The sequence below is a fragment of the Chlamydotis macqueenii genome, chromosome 5, assembly GCF_036417535.1.
Source record: "Chlamydotis macqueenii isolate bChlMac1 chromosome 5, bChlMac1.mat, whole genome shotgun sequence".
In the NCBI taxonomy this organism is placed as follows: domain Eukaryota; kingdom Metazoa; phylum Chordata; class Aves; order Otidiformes; family Otididae; genus Chlamydotis; species Chlamydotis macqueenii.
In genome coordinates, this window is record NC_141560.1 from 16,604,872 (window position 1) to 16,626,098 (window position 21,227).

Sequence of the window (21,227 nt, forward strand, 5' to 3'; positions counted from 1 at the left end):
TATAGTTACCTACATAAATTAGAATTTATAAACTTAGCTGTGATTTTTCTGTGGGTTAGTTTTCAAAACAGCAGCTTGAAAAAAAAATTAAATATTACATGGAATAACTTAAATGTATTTGCTATTAAATCTATTAAATATATTTCAGAGAGTTAATACAGCTCAGACTCTTTTACTTGGAGAGATGTGTCCTGGGTGTGATTTATTTATTTTTTTTTTTTTTCCCCTCACTTCCATAGAGAAGGCTTAATTCCTTAGACGCTAAGAATATTTTGCTTCAGAGTTAACCTGAGAGTGAGGGAGTTTGCACTCTGGCTTCTGACTGACTTTATGGTTTGTACCATAATAAATCGAAGAAAAATACTTGAAATACAATGTTACTTTGCTGGAATAACACAGGGAAGAGAAGGATGAGTCCTGTTTTATAGTCACCCCTTCAACCCGCCCCAGCATCTGGGACCAGTTGTAATGATAAAGAGACAGGATGCCAACCCAGACAGACTTTTTCCTCCCAGTCATAATGGTAGGTTTTACTTTACCCTCTCTGCTCCTGCAGGATTTTGATTCACGCTGGAATTCGTTTGTATTTGCATGAAGATAATTCATTTCATCATAGCTCTATTGTGAGTTTAAGTATCCAATTGCATAGGTCTTCTTGCAAGATAAGAACTTCATTTTCAAGTTGGTAACAATTTGAACAGTGGTTTAATTAAATATTAACATCATCATTATTGGGATGGAAGGAATAGTTTAACTTCAGACTGTAGAAGAGCAAAAACGTTGATAGTTTGTGTTTGACATTCAGCCTGTTGCCTGCAGTGTGTGTCAGCGTGTCTTTTAGTTCTAAAATTTCAGTCCTTTTTCTGACAATCTTCTTTTAATAGCAATAATTAGGTATCACATTAACATATTTACTTTCAAATACTGAGATAGAAAACCAGAAAATAAAAATATTGATATATTCTTCTGTATACTCTTTGATATATTTGGATGCTTGGTTTTTTTGTTAGCAAATGTTTAAGTAGCAAGTAGCCGACATACTTGAAGATCTTGGCTGAGATTTGCAGAAGTAACTAGTAGTTTCTTGCAGATTGCTAGAGCAATAGAGATTTGCAGAAGTGTCTGGTGTGTCACTTCTTGGATGCTTCTCTTGATGTCTTTATAGGAACTGATATTTTTCTTTTTTTTTTCATGTTGTTACTTTTATTCTTTCAGTATTTGATGTGTTTCTGGTGTGTCTAGTTTGACATTCCAAATGTCTGGTTATCTTGGAGCTCTCACTTTCTACCTTCAGATAAAATATGTTTAAAATATTGAGCTCTTAGTAGGAACTTTTTTTAAAAAAATTGAAAATCATACAGTAATCACAGCATTACTGTTCAATAGAAGACATTTTAGAGGTCTAACTTCTAGCAATGTTAATGTCATTAGTTTTTCCTTTTTGTCCCTCTTGCTTGCTTTTAACGAAATCCCCAGTCATTGTAGAGTAAAATGAGACAGATATATCTATATATATTTTAATGTAGTAAAAAAAAAAAAAATCTTGTCAGATTGGGCTTAATGTTACAGTTACTAATGCTGGAGGGGTTGGTTACGTTACTCGCTGTGGTAAGCCCTAGCTGTGCCCATTGTTTGGCTGGGATCGTTGGCAAGCTGCAGATGCCTTTGGCCCTTTACCGCAACAGGCTTTTGTCTAAGTGGGTGCACCAACACCATTTAGATGCTAATGTGATATAAGCTCGCTGTTTTGTACTAGAACTTGACTGCATCTCAGGAATGTGGTCTGTCTGGTTTTATGTGGCTTCGGCATTAAAAGAGCCTACTGTAATTCATGTCTGCCAGTCGATTAAAGCTGCAGTCTTCTGTTTTACGGCTTTGATGTGCCAAAGGAAATTGTTGGGCTTGGTGGAGAATTACATACTTTTTTTTTTTTGGTTCTCCCAGATCTTACCTACTGATCTGTGTGCTTTTTTTGTTTGCCATCTCCGATTAGGGAATAAAGTAAATTTGCGATGTAAAGCCATAAGAAGCATTAGCTTTACTGACGGAGCTGAACCTTTTTATTCTGTTCACATATGTTACATGGTGGGGTACTAAATGCTATATTCTTCCTTTCTGCTGTTCTTGCAAGTATAAAGTGGAGTATATTTCTGTATTTTTACCAGAGATGTGACAGTTTTCTGTTGTTAGGCTATTTTCTGGTTCAATGGAATACATATTATGGCTCATGTTTTAGAGGTGGTGAATAAATGAATAACCTAGGCATAAGAGGAGCTTGTTATAATAAATTTGTTCTACTCGCTGCATCTTAGAAGCAATTTGCTGTATTTTGTGCAGGAAAAGAGGATGCGTGTATTGTACAAACATGAATTTGAAAAGTAGCACTGGGAATAAATTTTTGTAGGTCTGTTTTGTGCATGAACACAGTACTCGTCAGATTTTCTGTGCTGCACTCCCGACGTATTCTTGTTGTAAAATAAACAATAAATATTTGTTTATTTTCCTGAAACACATACATTCTTTAAGTTTTTTTTTTTTTAATGTATTGAATGACAATTTTCTTTAAGATTTCATTACTGTACTAGATGAACGTGCATGGAGGGAGCACAGGGGAAGGAAACTGTAAATCTAGTTGAACTCAGCTTGCAATTTCTTTAGCAGATAAAACAAAATATGCAAATATCTCCTGAGCACTTAAGGCTGGTCTTTCAGACGCTGACTGTATCCCTAGCCAAAAAAGGACATATGATAATTAGATTTTGAAGGACCATGTGCTGTTGCTGCAGAGCTAAATATTAAAATACAAGAAAGCAGACTACCACATGGCACAATTGATTTTTATGGCAGCTCATGTTAAAATGCTCTCTTCTTATATTGCCTTTCAGGTTACCTAGGGTGAAACAAAATTACAGGCTTGGAGACTCTGGAAAAGCTCAGCATCAGCATTTGAGGTAAAAATGAACATACTGAAGTAATCTTGGGAGTGTCCTTCTTGCTGGCTTTATGGAACTGATTGGAGTAGAAATTTTAATCAAGATCCATTTTGCATTAAAGTTTTCAATATTGATTTTTTTAAAAAAAATTTACTTCAGAATATCTCTTTTTAGGTCTGGGAAAACTGATACTCTAAGTGACTATATCGTGTAATTTTTTTTTTTTTTGTTTTAGAGCTTTGAGAACATTGTAGATCTACTTGAATATGGTATTTTTGTTTTGAGTCGTAGTTTTATGGAATGGCTAATGTATCTGTGAAATCCTTTGTAATGAGTGACTAACTTTCCTAACTTTTACTTGTATAGCTGAATGTATTTTTATGCAAATCACCATCTTAATTCAACAATATTTGTACTTTTATTAAAAACATATGTTAATGTACTTATGAAGAAATGATTGTTGCTTTTTCACAATTTTACTATGTCATTCATGGCTCAATTTGAAATACTTCAAAGAAGTTTGAATTTTGATTTTTTTTTTTTTTTTTAATGTTTGCCTAAAGTGAAATGAAAATACATGTGCATGGAAAAAGCAGTACAATTATACAGAACATAGTAAAATTATGTAGAACATACTAGTACTGCTTTTCTCACCTGAACCAGTTATTAACATTAATTATAGTAACCTGTTAAGTAGAGTTAGAGAAGTATGCTTTACTTGCACATTTAAACTACCAAAAATTAATTTTTGAATCACTTTTAAATTTTTGTTCCTAATACTCAACTAAAATAATTCATATTCAAGATGGACTTAAATAGTTAATTTTCTGTCAGCAAGTTAGAGTGTAGGTTTGACACGTTAAAATGTTTATGAGGAACTGAATTGCTGCAATTAATTCTGCTATTGTAGTTCCTTTTGCAAAACGTTTTTATAGTTCATAGATTTTATTGTTGTTTTTTAAAGAGCTGAAGCTTGCAAATTATGTGATTAATCTACAAGCTGATATCATGATGTCAAAATGCAGTTCGGGAAGCATAAACGCAGAGACTGCAGAAATTAAAACGGTAAGACTATGCTTTGTAGTATGGGAGAAACAGATTTTTATGTATCACTTCACTGTATTGTCCTATTTTATACTTAAAACTTCTTCAGGACCATAGAGTAAAGTAAGGCTATAGAAACTTACTAATAATTACTTTGTAAAGAATGATGAAAATATCTACTTTATTTTATCCGTAGATGGTTAGATACAGCAATGGCATAGATAAAGATGTTTGTCATGAAGCATGTGCTTTAAGGCTTCTTATGAAGCTGAATATGATTAGAAATGTATTCAGTTTTTTAAAAGATTGTGTGTGTGTTTAAGTGTTTTCTGTGGGTTTTCTATTCAAATGTGATTGTGTTGGTTAAAAAAAAAAGGTAGGAAAAGGGGAGATATGAAGGGTTGGAATTAGAATTGCATTTATATGTTGTTCCAGATAAATACAAACTAAATGGTGAGGAATGTAAATGGCAGGTAAATTAAGGCCTTGGTTTGAGTATTATGCCTTAGTTTGAGTTATAAGTTCAGCAAAACCAGGGAAAGAGACTGTCCAATTAAAGCTATGTAGAAGAAAAAATTATTTGTAGTTTGATAACATAGTGAGGACAGAAACGTATCTAGTTTCACTGGTCCTCCCCTTACCTGGCATCTTAGGTGCCATATACTTCATGTTTTATCTTTTGTCCTCTCTGTTAAGGAGGTAAAAGAAGAGGAATCTGCTTAGCACCAGTTATGCACCAATGTTAAGCAACTGCTTAGAACGTTGCACGGGGCCTTATACACATAATTTTTAAAAACGAAGCTGTTTGTTCCAGAATCTGGCTGCGTGTCTGTATTTGTTAAAGGAGAAACATCCCCTTTCTAAACTTTTATTCTGAATGCCTCATGTACTGGTGTCACCATAGATATGCTAGAAAATGGATTTTTGTTTTCATGTTTTATTTCTGTACTGGTAAGTGCCCTACAGCCAGTCTGTTACGCTGATACATAGTGGTATAATCCTTTTGCTTTAGACACTGTTACAATGTATATCAGCATAACTTTGTTGGTGTGATCCGTGTCTTGCTGGCTCTGTTATTAGAGCTAGACTAATTGCAACAGAAAGTGTTTATTAGGCTTTTTGTCTTAAATCCAGGTTTGGCTGTACTGGTGACTGAACACTAAATGAAGGATTTAAGGGTTTGTGCATTTTTCTGAGTCTACTAAGTGTCATATTGTACTCCATTTCTCTCCTATATACACCTGTTTAGGAGGAGTCTGCCAGGAATTCCAACTGTTAACTATACTGTATTGCTTGTAGAAATGCTTCTGAATTCAACTGTAGAGCCTCAGTATAATCTTCATTTAATAAGCTCTTCAATGAAACTTTTCTGAACAACAGAAAGCAGCCTTTGCTACTTTGGTGTGTATTGGTATGCTATTAGAGACCAGCGTTCTGCTTCTGCTGTTAGGCTGATTCTGTACCAGAAAAATAGAACAAATAAAATTGTTCTAGTTCGAGATGAACATTCACAGTGAATATGGATGATTGTGCTAGGGAAACTAGTTCTTATAGGAATGCTTGCATTTGTGCTGTGTAAGCATTTATGCATTCGGTTTGCCCTTCTTGAAAGGGAAGAGATCTGAAACTTTTTTTTTTTTTCCTTTTAAGAATTTGTAAGACCAAATATAAAAACTGCTGTTAAGCAATGCATGTGGTGAAGGTCCTTGGAGGATAACAGATAAGGAGTATTTTGTGCAACTGTGTTGTATGTTAAAGACAGCATAATTTAAGAGAGATTTCTGATTCATCTTATTGAATAATATTGTTTGACAGTATTGCCTTTAGACCTTCTGGGCTGAATGATGTTGTTCAGAAATTTTGAATTTTTAGTTGGGAGTAGAAATCTCAATGCTTAATTTTAAAAGTATCCTAGATATCAACTGTTAAATGAAGGGGAAAAAAACCCTCTTTTCCCATGAAAATAAAACTTTTTCATTTGTTTCTGAGATGTTTGAGTTTTGGCCGCTTTTTTTTCCAAATGAAAACCGGATGTGTTTGTTTTGATCTTTCTTAAGTTCTCTAACAGAACTGAAGTTACAGGAGTAATATTCACAAAATATGCTTTTGTAATGCTTTTGGACTATCACAAGAAAAGTAAAATCCTTTAAAAAGGTATGCTTTTAAGAACAGGTTTAGAAACCTGATGATGTAGGAATCTTGTATGTTGACCTTTACGTGGGCAAAAACAGTTCTTGCCACTGAATGCTTATAGTGTAAGAAGAAGTCACTTTACTGCAGACTTCTGCAGTAGTTGGTATGGAACATCCTCAGTGAATATTTTACATTTTGTAAATTAGCATTTACATTCATTTTCTACTCTGTGTTTTATATTTGTAATATTTTGCAGTTTTCTTTTAATTTGTTCCTACATTACTCAAGAATTTTCTGTGTAAGATCTTTCAGGAAGTTAATGTTTCATGTAGCATTTGGACATGAAACTTATTATAAAGAATGTGATATTCTGAATCGTTCAGTGTTTGTGTGTGAGAATATTCAAGCAGCAATATTCTATTAATATTTTTTGTATCGATTGTGGTTTATTTACTTTAGAGTAAGTGGATTTTTTTTTTTTTCTGCCCCTTGAGGCTAACTTTTTTTTGGCTGATGCTGGGAGTGTTTTTAGAGAATAAATTAGACGTTCCTGGACAAAGATGAAAATCCATAGTATTAGAAATAATTTTTGTATCACAAGGATTATATTGGGTAGAAATTTACAAATCAATGTTAGTGAAGAGAGCAGATGAGATAATTGTGTATGGCACTAATAAATTTTTGTTGCTAATAGGAGATAGTTATAGTTTTGCATTAACTTGGCATAGGTATAACATACTATGCATGCAAATGGTGGTAAAAACTTGAAAGATGCATCCCCAGGGCTCTAGTCTCTTCTCTTTTCACTTCAGTGGCATTCGTAAATGTTTTAAACAGTCCTTGGAGCAGGACTAGATCCAGGATATCTTATTCCAGGTGAGTGCCTTACTTGGTCTGGATTCTGTTCCTTGGTGTAGTAAATCTTCAAATTTTTTCGTACACCAAGGGACTACTTGAACTTGGATATAGTCCTATGACTGAAAAACCTATACCACAGTTCCAGAACTATTGTAGGTTGGAAGAAACTGCTAGTAAATGTTGCTGGCAGTTTGCTCGCAACCTCGTGCCCTTCTGAAATAAAGTTCTTTAAATGGTAGAACAAGAGGTTAGTTTTAGCTCTGCAGTTCACTGTCTGTTCACAAAAATGTGTGTTAAAGTAAGGATATCACGTTGGGAATTTAGTTCTTAAAACTATCAAGATTGATGACCATAAAAGTAGACCTTTTGGTATTATTTTAGTAGAACAGATAAGCTTGGGCACTCGGCTGCTTTGCCCAGCCTCTGCAACCTAGTCTAAAACCACATGAAGCAGGGCTTGTTTCCTGTGTTTGTCCCTCCAAATTTGGCTTCAGCAAGTTCTTACAGTTTTTTGTTCTATCCATTTTCTGAGTAATGCAGTGGATAAAGATGGAATATGTTAGCAGATAGCTTTGTTACTCTCACTGGTGAGCAGGACTGGTTTGGTGTTTTTCTGCTTACTGGTTTCAGATAGCTAGGTTCAGTTGACTTCTGTCCACAAATTCTGAACACGTGTACTTGCATCTCAAATGTTTTCAATTTAAAACCTGTTCTTCAAGTAGATGTATTTTTTCCTTTTTTTTTATACCTAGATGGTCATGTACTGCTTTTCTTTTATTGAAGAACTTGATATTTTTCCTTTCTATTGAAATAGAGGCTTAGAATGATACAATTACTTCATTATTCTGGCTTACTCCCATAATAACGTTGACATTGATCTTGTCAGATCTTATGTACTTCCAATACAAATAATATAAATGAAAGCCAGAACTAGGAAACTTCAGCACAGCAGGAAGTAACATTGATGGTTTAGGGAGAACTTTTTACCTGAGTTAGCAGGAGGAGGGAATTTAAGCTTTTTCAAGTGCTTTCTGCCTTATGCAAGTTTAACTCCATTATTTTGCGAATTAATTGTGCAGTTTATCATAGCTAAATTTCCCTTTTTTTTTTTTTTTTTTTTTTTGTCAGATTGCAGGCTAATAGTGGTATGGTTAACAGTGTCAGGCAATGCTGTTTTGCTTGTGCTTACTTTTCTAGTTACAAATGTGTATGTACTTCTTTGCACTGCAGAGGTTTTGTTTTGAGAATGCTTTTTGATCTCAATAGGATGATTGTACTTTGGGGCTGGTCTTTCATGCAGATACACAGAAATAAAAATTGTAATTTAAAGTATATGTTGTTTCACAACTCTTCCAGGTCAAGCTGGAGCCATGCATAAGTATAAATCCCTTTGCTTCTTGCAGTGGGGTTGCAAACCTAGTATCACTGTCATGAAGTGTGTGGCAAAGGAGGTAACCCTTATTTGTGAATGTTAGATCCTGTGCTTGTTTTTTATTAGCAGCCTTCTCAAATAAGATTAGTTTTCTTTCCTTAATTCCCTCCTAGTGATGAGATGTGGCTATTTTATGTTTCCTAAGTTGTATTTACGATTTGGGAAAGAAATACAAAATAGGTGAAATAGTAAACAAAGAGGAGGCACTGCTTATCTAAAGTGATTTATAAAACTGAAGTGGCTGGGCTTAGATACAAGAATGATGAGGGGAATCGGCCTTAGTTTTTTTTTTTATGCAAAATGTTTGTTGTTTCCCTCCTAGCCTTGAGCAATTATGGTGGCTGTGACCAGGTCTCATTATAAACAAACGAACACTGATTGTGTTTCCACATGAGTTGATATATGTAAGTAGAGAAACATGCCTGAAACCATTTCAATAAAATACTACAGTGATGATAAAGACTTCTGTGCTCTTCAAAGGATGATTTTTTTTTTTTACGTGTTACCAATTAGCATGATATTTATTGGAATATAAAAAGAGAAGCTAGATATATTGAAGGGGAGCTTCATCTGTAGGCTTGAGGAGGAGGTCAGGGACGACACACCTCTCCCTACATTTCCTCCCTTGTCCCTTGCTCTTACATGTCTAAGCTGTCAGTTCATACAAATGCTTCACTTTGTGTTAGCAGTGCTCAGAGTTTCCAGAAGTTTTTTACGAGTGGCTGAGGAAGGTTTTGTATCATGCTACTGTCCTTGCCACATGACTGATGTGATTTGATTAGTTACATACTGATTAACATAAGTACATTTGATGTGCAATGCTGAGTAGATCAGAATGTCAAGGAAGGTCATCTTTCCTCCGTGGAACTGTATAGTACATACACGTCTTTCCTGCTGGTTGTCTCCAGTGACCCGGAGCTGTGGAGTCCCAGTGGAGGAATAGCCATGAAGCTAACAGTTCTAAAGAGGCATAGAACCAAAACATCTTTTGCTTGTGCCAGATTTGAACATTCTATAAAGTTACTAGTTGTACTGTTAGAACAGAACCAGCGTGTGCTTTTATGCATTGTCTGAAATGTACAAAAACAATTTTAAAATCTACGGGAGTCTTTTTGTATTCTAACTGAAATGAATAATAATAATTACTGATTTTATGATATGTGTAGACTATGTTGTTTTTTATTTACAGATAAATAAAGCAGTGTCATATTAATCCATTTTATCTGTTTAGATAATCTGAAAGACTCAGGCTGAAATGGTAGCTTAGGTGACAGTACTGAGAAAGTAAATTAGAAGATTTGCGTGAGTTTTAGAGTCATTCAAAAGCAACTAAAAAAAAAATAATATAAAATGTCAAGAGCATTCTTTACTACGTCCTGTGAAAATGTACATTCATTCCTTTTATTTGTTTTAAAACGTTTGAATACATCTTTTCTTTGTGGAGTATTCTCACCCTGACAGTTTCTGTGAAGCTCAAAGTTAAATATCAGACAAGATTCCACCGATATCAACACAGTACTCTTAGTTAAGAGATACTATTTTTGATAGAGGGAGATGTACGTTGATTGCTGACCCAAAGACAAAGAAGTTACATTTACTGTCTTCCAGCAAGTAGCATTTACTACTAAATGTTTGTCTTCAAGAGAGAAATAATTATTTTAATGGAACAGAACAACGTTACTACAATTTAACTGCACTGTCCTTCAGGACTCCCCCTATCTCTTTGAAAAAAAACTGAGACAAAGCTTTATATTTGACTACTTTCTATGAAGTGGTATTATTTCTGCATGAATCTGCAAGAGGAGTGATCATGTAATTCAATGTAATGCCTTCTTATTGTAGAAGATACACCTGAGGTGGAAAACTAGAGAGCATCGGCTTGATCTCTTTTGCCAGAGCTTCCTGTAGTTACTTGATATTAGTTAAGTTAAAATATAAATCAGTGTTTAGACATGGCCCAAATTATAGTATTTAACTTGAAAATGTGAATATATGACAGAGTTAGTGTTTTATTAGTTGAAGACTGTGGTAAATAAAATAAGATTTCATTTTGGTACAAAAATAAATGAATACTTTTTAGTTGTACTAGTTTATTTGTAATCTCTCAAAGTGTTTTTTTTCTCATAGCCATTAGTGGTTAATATTTTCTATTAGATACTGTATCATACTTTTCTCAGTTTTTTCTTCCCTACTGCACATTTGCAAAACTTAATCAACTGCCGTTATATAGAAAAGCGAGGATGTTTCTATGCAATAGGATGATAACTAGCTTTTCCTCATGTATTTCTAACAAATGATTAAATTTGAAAGCATTGTCATTTTTATACATTGCTCATTATGAGATTTGATGCTAAAATGAATATAGATCATCTAGGAATTTTGAGAAAAACTAACTTTTGAAAATATTGTTTTGTTGAATAGGATGTGTGTCTGATTTGAAGGGAGGGGAAGAGTCAAAACTTCTTAGATTTGATGTAGGATGCTTGTATTATACTTCAGCAATATTTTTATATATCATAAGGCCTTAATCAATTTCCCTGGGCAAGGTAAAACTGATTTTTTTTTTTATATAATTTTTTTTTTTTACCTTGATCATTCCTGACAGATAGCAAACGTTTTTTAAAACCCCCACTGATGAGGACTTTGTAGCCTTAGAAGGAAAGTGTTTTCCTGTGCATAATTGTTACCGAGTTGTGAATGGTCTTTTTATGAATTACAATATCTTTCTGGAAATACGTGGTTAATGTGATAATGGTCCCTTTCTCCATTAGTACTTATCAGAGTTATCAGCAATTATTTATAATACTTCTGCCAGTTCCTTAAACGGATAACCATATCAGAAGATGTTGATTTGAAAATACTGAGGTTCTTGTGCAGTGCTTGTTCTTTTCCTGCTGATTAGAATAAAATTCCTGTTATATATGCATATGTAAAACTTCAACTGATCATAGGAACTTTCTGGTTGGAGAGAAAAATGGAAAATGTGATATTTGTTTATGCCTGTGCTCTAGAAGAAATAAATATTTTTATTTTTTGAAGTAAAGCTGAAACAGCTTTACTTTTAGAAATTTGTTCTTAAAGATATTTTAAATGAGATTCTGTCAGAACATAAATGTAACTTTATTCTGAAATGTATGTGCATAAATCCAGATGCCTAGAATGAACTTTGCCCTGCAAGGTACAGCTCCTTCCACATTTCTTTGGTACTTTGATAAACACACATCTTGAAGTGGAAAAGTGCCTGTAAATTTAAAATTAACACTTTCTGATGAAAGTGGCATGAGATTTAGCACTTACTGGAAGTAAAATCAAGTTAAGTCCTTCTAGAGTAAATTTTATTTTCTTGCTTTATGTTGTGACTATATCTAATACTGTTTCTTTTTCTTCTCTTAGTAGGCTGTGCTGGAGCAAAAATGCAATGAAAGAAACACTGGATGAATGAATGAAAAGCCCTGCTTTGCAATCCCTCAGCATGGCGGGACTGCAGCTCATGACCCCTGCTTCCTCCCCAATGGGTCCATTTTTTGGACTACCATGGCAACAAGAAGCAATTCATGATAACATTTACACGCCAAGAAAATATCAGGTACTCTTGACAATACTAACACAGTAATGTCAGAAGAAAGTACAATTAAATCCATTAACTTAATAGAAAAAGAACCAGAACAGCTGGAGAATGTGTGGTGTTGTAGACAGTCTAGGCGTGTCTCTCTACCTGTTGGGAGTTAGTTGTGCCTCTCTTTGTTTAGCTTGGCTGTGTTTTACATCTATAATATGCCCTGATCCCTCTTCTCCATTTGCTGTACTGAGCAGAACAGCTTTTAAGCTGAGTATTCTCTTGTTGCTCTCTGTGAAATGCTTTTAGGGACAAATACAGTGAACATTACAATGTGCATCTCAATTGTGTGCTTACAATCGTGTTTCCTTCCCCCTCTCACTTTCTGCATGGTAAATCTTGATTTTTTGGTTCACATACTGATTGAAGGAGCTCAGTAATGTCAGAAAACCCTATCAGGGCACTCTGATTTTCATTTTGTTAAGGAAAGCTATTTCTGAGTTCCAGAATTTTACTTCTCTTTGCACTGCGGAGGTGCCTGAAAGCTGGTATTTGGTTAGTATTACTGAAAAGTTTAGATCACCTTGAGCTCATATACTCGCTTTTTTGTCTGAATGGATGTATCCAGTTAGATTTAAAAGCTCTAGTTTCTTTTATCACACAATGTGTCTAGCAACAGAATCATCTATTAAGAAGGTATAATTAGAAAGCTACTTAAAATAGCAGCAAATTGTGATACTAAAGGACTAAATGATTTTGGATTTAGACTACAGTGTATATTAATATTTTTTTAAAAGACTGACAATACGTTGCTATGAAAGAGATGTGTCCATTCTGTGGCACTGGAAAGATCTCTAGAGATGCTACTGACTTGTCTATAGTTTATTTACCACTTGTGTTATTTTTTTTTTTGTCGACTTTTTCACTGCTTAGCTGCAAGTAAGAATGTTGTTATTTTTTAAACCTAGGTTGAACTGCTTGAAGCAGCTTTGGATCATAATACAATAGTCTGCTTAAACACTGGCTCAGGGAAGACTTTTATTGCAGTACTACTCACTAAAGAGCTGTCCTATCAGATTAGGGGGGATTTCAACAAAAATGGAAAAAGAACTGTGTTTTTGGTCAACTCAGGTAAGAGCAAAAGTATACCAAGTTCCTAAGCATGCTGCCAATACTTCTGTGGAATATTCCTTAGTAGAAGTTGTGTGAAAGCCAAGTTGGGAGAAACTTGCATAAAGTCTTCAACAGGAAGGATGCTAAAGATCCCGATTAAAGAATATGATACCACTCATCTTTTGCTTGTAATCCATTTAACACAATCTGTCATAACATCTTCTGTTTCCTGGTTTAAAATCAAGACATTTAATCTGAAGTGCACTTTATTTACTAATCTGTTTCCTTGCTGTGGTTTTACGTGAAGGCACTTGCCATGTGTACACGTGGTTTAACATAAATTAAGCTAAAGATCATGTTATGAAACATGGTGCTAGGTAATGTGACACACACGTTGAATATTAATGTATGAAAATGCCTTTATGTGATTGAGATTTTCGTATTTTTTTTTTCTGAAGCAAATCAAGTTGCTCAACAAGTGTCAGCTGTCAGGACACATTCAGATCTTAAAGTGGGAGAGTATTCAAGTTTAGAGATAACTGAATCATGGACAAAAGAGAAGTGGAGTCAGGAATTCTCTAAGCATCAGGTAATGTTATAAGTATAAATATATAATCTACAGTAAGTTAGGCTTGATTCAAAGTGATAATTTTTTCCAATTTTACATTAACTTTTTTTTCCTAACAGAAATTCAGCATATTGGTATTATTTGTATATGATCTTTGAGGCCAAATATGTGTAAGGGTTCTCAGATTGTTTTTAAAAAGCGGTTCTTTCAATCCTTTGTTTTCAGTCTCCTTGACTTGTGGCTCATAATGATGATGATTGCAGAAGAAATTTTACATGTTCATAGTGTACTTTAAATGCCATTAAAAGATGCTTAAATACTAGGGAATAAAAAAGATTATAAAGTTGAATGTTCTCTGGAGGTGTAGCCCATTCTCTTCGGCATGCATTTTATTTCTGCTTTTTTGGGTGCACTACTACTGTATAGTTCTCTTTTTAGATAGAAAATCATTAGCTTTAATGGTAACATTTTCCTTGGTGATTCTTGGACCGCTTCTGTTATAGTGGGGTTGGTTTGTTTTTTGGGTTTTTTTTTGTTTTTTTTTTTTTTTTTTTTTTTCCCCCCCATACTGACCTAAGTATCTTTCAGTAATGCAAATATTTGTAATTTCTGGGTTTTTTTCTCTTCAGCGTTTAATAGTGGCCTGTGAAATGTCTGAGGAACTCAGACAAGTGAATGTGTTACTACACTTACTGAAGTTCAAAGTTAAAATAGGCCATAATTTTATCAAGAAACTCAACTTTTTGTCTGTGATAGTGTACAAGAAATGAGTTTTCCTTTTAAAAGAATTGAGGTAACAGCCTGCTTTTCTGTTACAGCTGTGGGTGATAATGAGCTTATGAAGAATTATCTTTCCTGCCAGAGATATGATGATGGCACATAAGGGTCACTAACTTGTTATGGATTTAATGACGTTTGTTCTATGTAGTGTGTCTGGTGTTGATATTGTCAGTTGTATTCATTTCTTTCCCTAGGCATGTGACTGGAGATGCATATAAAACCTTCAGACAGATTACTTTCTCAAGTAGAGAATGTTTTGTTCCTTTTTGTCCTTACCTGGTGCGTGTAGATGAATAGGAGTTGATATTGACTAATATTGTCTAGCAAGACCTACAGAACACTTTCCTGCTTCATCTTGACGTAAGATAGCTTGCACTTTTCTTATGCTAACACTTGGGTTTTTTTCCTTTCTATCTAGGTTCTGGTTATGACATGTCATGTTGCTTTGACTGTTTTGAGAAACAAATATTTATCCCTGTCAAGTATTAATCTTCTAGTGTTTGACGAGTGCCATCTTGCAATCCAGGATCACCCATACCGTGAAATTATGAAGGTGTGTTTCCATTGCATTAATGTTTTAATACTTGGTTAAGGAGAAGGAGTCAGGTGAGAGGGCTGGGGAAGTGGGAACTGTTTAAGGTAGCTTTTACTATCAAGGAAAAATACCAGTTGAACCCTATTTTGGCATGTTCTGGGACTGTGAAATTACAATAATGAATTAAGACCTCAGTGATTATGTTGTTAGATAGAAATATAGTGTATTTACTGTATTTTACACCGGGGATTAAAGAAAAACCTGTCATTAGAAGAGAAGAAAAACTAAATTTATGGAATTAGGGGAATTTTATAAATTCATTGATAAAATATTTGAGTTTTGGAATGGGATGCACTAATCAGGTTTTAAGATTATTTTTAAAATACTGATTTTTAAATATGTTGCTGGGGCTCTTTTGGGGTGTTCTTGGCTCCATGTGGTATTTAGCTTATACAATATGAGAAACCTATGTAATAGATGTCTTTCCAAATTTTTTCTCAAGTTTACCCAGAGCACTTCTTTTATTTTTTCAGATGATACTGTAGTTTTTACGTGGTGTGGAAGTATTATGATATGTGTGTTTAAATGTGGCAAGGATATTCTGTGCAATGCTGTTCATTTCTTTATATTTTTTCTACATTGAAAATATTTGAAGATGATTTCTGTTTAAATGTTATTCAGTTTCTAGTTTAACTTCCAGTCAATAGAATAGGAAATATTAATTCCCTGTTTAGTTCCTTTTCCAGCAACTATTGTTGAAATACTAGTTTCCAGCTGAGCATCTAATTTTGCAGTCTGCTAGCTTGATGGTTGATTTGCAGGATAACTCTTCTAAGGTATTTCCTTCTGTTTTACTTCACAGATCTGTGAGGATTATCCATCGTGTCCTCGAATATTGGGATTAACAGCTTCTATTTTAAATGGGAAATGTGATCCTGCTGAATTAGAGGAGAAGATCCAGAAACTGGAGAAAATTTTAAAGAGCAATGCTGAAACTGCAACTGATTTGGTGGTCTTAGACAGGTATGTTGTACAATTACAGGTGTTATGTTTATGCCCATGTTTTAATTTTGAATTGAGGAATAAACCGGTAAAAATATTCCTCTTTAAGTTTTAGGAAAGTTTGTGTGTATGTGATGCCATTACTTCTATTTGGACTGGAGAGAGACTGTTAAATTGCTTTTAGAGTAACCAGTGTTGTAGTACATCTTTCCTTAAAGTTAGGCGAAAGGCTGATTTGCCTTGATATTCAGAGATTTTCTTTAGTTGTTAAAGAAAAACAAAACAAAAAAGACTCAACAAAACAACTAACACCCCCTCCCCTCCCCCCCCCCCCAAAAAAAAAACCCCCAACAAACTAAAATGTCAACAGAGTCAACAGCAACAAAAAAACCCAAACGCGGTACCAACCTAAAAAATTCACATTACACAGCACATTTCTGAACTTGTAAAATGCACTGTCTTGTCTTTGGAGAGTAACTGGTTCGTGTTCTGTGTATGCATAATGTTGCTATTTAATTTAGAAAAATGTTACAATATCCGCAGTACAAGATATTCTTAATGCCAGAAAAGTTGCATGATATTTTTTTTTTTTTTTTTTTTCTTTAATGAGTACCCTGAGTTTAGAGGGTGATGAAAGACAGAGGAAGATGTGAGGAAGCAGTAGAAACAATATTGAAGTAGAAGAGCAACTGGGTTTTTTTTCTCAATGTTCTTACAGAGTTAGAATCCTGTGAATGGTGATTTTTTTTTTTTTTTTTTTCTAGAGGAAGATTAGTGTGAAATTATTCATATGTAGCATGTTTTCTCGCAGCAGCTGTGCTGTGTTGTCTGAAACTCAGTTCATACAAAGTCAATGACAGTTATTTCATGTTCTGGAACAGGTGTTTTGTGGGTGTGTTTTTTAAACGCAGTTTTCTGAACTTGTGTGAACCATTTGCTTTTAAGAATTTCTCACTCATAGCTCTGCTATTCAAGAAGAGTAACTACTTCTGTAAGTGTGTGTAGAGAGAGAGAGAGAGGTAAACTTGACAGATGTGTGTTTTATTTGTTTGCCACTTTGGAAAACCAAAAGGGAAGCTGATGGTCAATTAAATTCAGTTTGTTTTGCGTTAAATTTTATGATACTTGAAATGAAGGTAATGATATTAACCTGCTTTTTAGGGAGTGTATTAGAAACAACAGTATTTTAGAATGAAGTATTTGGTGTAGTGGAGGTTTTTTACTTTGAAGTATTTAACTGTGTAATTGTTCATCATTATTAATTCATGGTAGGGAAAGAAATGTGCTTGAATACACTTCATGTTGCTGTTGTTACTTGCTGTATAACCTTAACAAGCTGAAATCGCTCTGACTTTTAGAAGCTGTGTTTATCTTGATCTTTCCTTCACTTAAGATATACTTCTCAGCCATGTGAGATCGTTGTAGACTGTGGACCATATACTGACAAAAGTGGGTTGTATGGAAGATTATTAAAGGAATTGGATGAAGCACTTACTTTTCTAAATGACTGCAACATATCTGTACATTCAAAAGAAAGAGATTCTACCTTAATTTCTAAGCAGGTAAGGACTTCTGTTGTGAAAAACCTGAGGAATAGAAATCTTACTACTGTTTTTCTTTGCCATGTTTGTTACATTGTGGAAACTTTCTAAGCTAGCCGTCCTAGACTACCTGAGCAAAAAGACTTCTGGTTTTTGTACCCACTAATAGTACAGGTATTTTCATAAACGAGTAGGGCTTGAATGTCAACCATTAATTAGAACTTCATCTAGTTTGAGTTTCAAGTTTTCTTAAGGCAGTAAATAATTCTGCACCCTAATGTTGTGAGTCCTTATTTCTGAAGTCAAGAATTTGATGTCTTCGTGAACTCCCATGACCTTTGAATAATGCAGTACAGAAGAGGAAATAATGCCTCAGGAAGCATTTGGAAAAACTGTACTCAGGTGTATTAAAACATGATAAAGTAAGAATTCAGGCAAAAATTCCAGCCATAGATCTACAGTTTCTACAGTTTATCTTAGAACAGTATTGGACACGTGCCACACCTTACTGTAACAGAATTTGAACCTCAAGCTTGCCTCTAACTTTGTATTTATTTGCCACTATGTTGTCATGTGAGATGGCAGAGTAGAGTCCAGAAGGCATGGTGTGTTGAGCAGGGACCTGTCACACTTGGGGTCCAGGCAGCTTTTTTTCCCACTTGGGCTTTGTGGTTTGGAATTGCCTTCTGAGGTACAACTATGTAGATATATAAGTCTTTGTTTAACAAGAAGTCCGTAATGAGTCACATTTCTATAATAGTCCACGAGGAAGTTGGAGAACGTATTTCTTTCTTCAGCCCAAAGTATTCTGGTTTCCTTTAGCATTCTTAGAAACCCATCACTCTGACATTGTTCAGAAAAACATTATTTGGGCCAGAGGGAAGGATGATACATAAGGCAGCTTATCACGGCTGCATGCGAAAAGAAAGTCCTGGTTAATTTGTGCTAAACTTAAAATGTAATAGGCTAAAATATATAAGGAATGCTGACAGCTGGAGGCAGTCTCCAGGATGTGAATAGTCCAGAAGAGTCATTTAACTGCTGTGCTTCTAATGCACATAACTCTCTGTGCTTGTTTTCTGATCTGGTATCTCTCCAAGAAGATGGAGGCACTCATATTAAGAAAAAGAAATAAGTTTTAAGCCTGAGGTGCCTTTTTCCTTGGCACTGGAGAGCATCAAGCCTGTATATGCAGTTGCAATTAGTTTAGATAAATTTTGCCCTTAATTAAGTCTTACAGCTAAGACACTTCAGGAGGGATAATGTAAGGAGGACGATAAGCTCTTTGCTGTCTCACAGAAGGGAAGAAGGAGAGAAATTAAACCAGCAGCTTAAAACTGTATCATCCTGACTGTTATTATAGTTATGTCGTAGTTCTTATGTTGTAATAGTACATCCAAATCATGAGTCTTTTTAATAGTGTTACCAATGTGCCCCATTTCTGGATTCCTGGTTTATTGTTTGACCACTTTACCATTCAAGAGGAAACAACTTGCCATCAGATAAGATGTTCATGGTACTCAAGTGCCTATGCTCTACTCAGAGTAGGGTGTAGTTCTTTTTTTCCTGTTTCACCCACACATAGAAACCCCTGATTTTTTTCCTTTGAGAGGCTGGACTTGCTAAGATTACCCTAAGGCCACTGTACAACTTTCTGGATGGATACTTTTGAAACTCTGGCAAGTATCAGTAAGAAATAAAGTAAAAAAGCCCAGTGAATTGTTAATTTTATTAGATCTGTGTTAAATATAAAGGATAATAATTTCTGCTTTGTTTATCTAGCCTCAGGAAGTGTTCTCCTTTTTAGCATAATTATCTTAAGGTAAATTTTGAATTACAATTCCACAAAACTGTAAAATATTCTTTAAACTTGTTTTTTTGAGATTCTGAAATGTACAAAGTTCCAAGTTTAGTTGTAGTAATTTAGGGAGGGAAGGGGAAGCTTGCTCAATTAGAAACACCAAAGTTCCCACGGTCATCTAAATAACAAAAGCAGACTTCTAAATATTTTTATAATAGAATGATTGCCATAATCCTTACAAAGATTGTGCTATATGAGAAACAGAATCCCAATCTGAAATGAATAGTTTGTGAATGTACTCTTTGAACTGATATTTGAATTCATTTGTTGTAGATATTGTCAGACTGTCGAGCTGTGTTGGTTGTTCTGGGACCCTGGTGTGCAGATAAGGTAGCTGGCATGATGGTGAGAGAGCTGCAGAAGTATATCAAACACGAACAAGAGGAGCTGCACAGGAAATTTTTGTTGTTTACAGACACTTTCTTAAGGAAAATACATGCACTCTGTGAAGAGCACTTCTCACCTGCCTCACTTGATCTGAAATTTGTAACCCCAAAAGTAATAAAGCTGCTTGAAATCTTGCGCAAATATAAACCATATGAACGGCAGCAGTTTGAAAGTGTTGAATGGTATAACAATAGGAATCAGGATAATTACGTATCTTGGAGTGATTCTGAAGATGATGATGAGGATGAAGAAATTGAAGAGAAAGAGAAGCCAGAGACTAATTTCCCATCTCCCTTTACTAATATTTTATGTGGAATTATTTTTGTGGAAAGAAGATACACAGCAGTTGTTCTAAATAGGTAAAGCTTTTTATTTAAAAAAAGTTTAATTAAAAAAAAATTAAAAGGCAGACTCAGCTCCCAGCACATGGATGTCAATATTATGAAGATGTAGGGGATTGTCTTGTATTTTCAGAACTCTACTTTAAAAGTTGATTTAGGAGATCATACTGGATCTGCATAAAAAATAACAAAAAAAAATCAGGCTATGTGTATATAGAGTAGATGGGAATTTATGTCTTTGAAAATTGTACTCGAGGGCTTGTTTTGGATCTGAGTTTGTAATTTTATCTCTTTAGAAGGCAAAATGTGAAATACTGTACTTAACCTGCAAAATAGCCATATACTGATTTACCTTAATCAGTCTTTAAACTTACATTAACAATGGATGCTGGAAACTTCTCTAGCCTACTGAATGGAATACTTCTGGAAATTTTACTACCATTGCCTTCCTAAATCACATTATTATATGATCCAAATATATAGCAAATCAAGTTTGCTGTTGTACAAATATCTCTTAAGATTTACCAGAATTACTTTAACAGTTGGTGTTTATAAAACACCTATTCAGTGAAACACCAAGCACTTTCTTATGGTCTCCACCAAGAAAAATATGAACCCTGGAATATTTGCCAAGATATACTTTGCAATACTCTAGTTCCTTATCAGTTCTTACTCTGAATGTGATCCGTGTTAGTTATGTATGACACTTAATTGTTAAATGCTATTTGCCACAAACCACGAATGACATATGATTTATTCACTTACCTTGATTTGGGGTTTTTTGGTATTTTTGTGATAGCATGCTAAATGTCTTGTGCAGTTTGTTTATTGCATTCTGGATACTTCTGAATCTGACCTCTTCTGTTGTTACCTTTTTGCTGGAGTCAATGGTCTGAGTGTGTAATACGTTCTTTGATCTGCAGATGAAATTGTGTGTTATTTTGAACTTCATCTTTTTTCTCTGCCTTTTGGCATTGTTAAATATGTTTACGTAAGTGTGGACTATGAGGCAAACTAAACCATTCAGTGAAATTAACATTTTGTTAATAACTCCTGAATAACATTAACAGATACTGGTAAACTTTTGCTAAGCTGAAATGAGTATTTCATTATCCTACAGGGTGCGAACAGAAATGTGAAATT

General features: G+C 34.5%; 1 protein-coding gene across 1 annotated transcript in view; it reads left to right on the forward strand.

Moving 5' to 3' along the window:
* DICER1 (dicer 1, ribonuclease III) overlaps positions 1 to 21,227 on the forward strand; it is a 68,048-nt gene that overhangs the window by 18,957 nt on the left and 27,864 nt on the right. The window contains exons 2-10 of the mRNA XM_086750246.1: positions 2,886 to 2,951; positions 3,898 to 3,998; positions 11,794 to 11,986; positions 12,925 to 13,087; positions 13,528 to 13,658; positions 14,836 to 14,970; positions 15,815 to 15,975; positions 17,348 to 17,516; positions 19,630 to 20,102. Of these exons, the coding sequence (XP_086606372.1) occupies positions 11,843 to 11,986; positions 12,925 to 13,087; positions 13,528 to 13,658; positions 14,836 to 14,970; positions 15,815 to 15,975; positions 17,348 to 17,516; positions 19,630 to 20,102 (1,376 nt within the window). The 5' untranslated portion in view covers positions 2,886 to 2,951; positions 3,898 to 3,998; positions 11,794 to 11,842. The remainder of the gene's footprint in view (positions 1 to 2,885; positions 2,952 to 3,897; positions 3,999 to 11,793; positions 11,987 to 12,924; positions 13,088 to 13,527; positions 13,659 to 14,835; positions 14,971 to 15,814; positions 15,976 to 17,347; positions 17,517 to 19,629; positions 20,103 to 21,227) is intronic.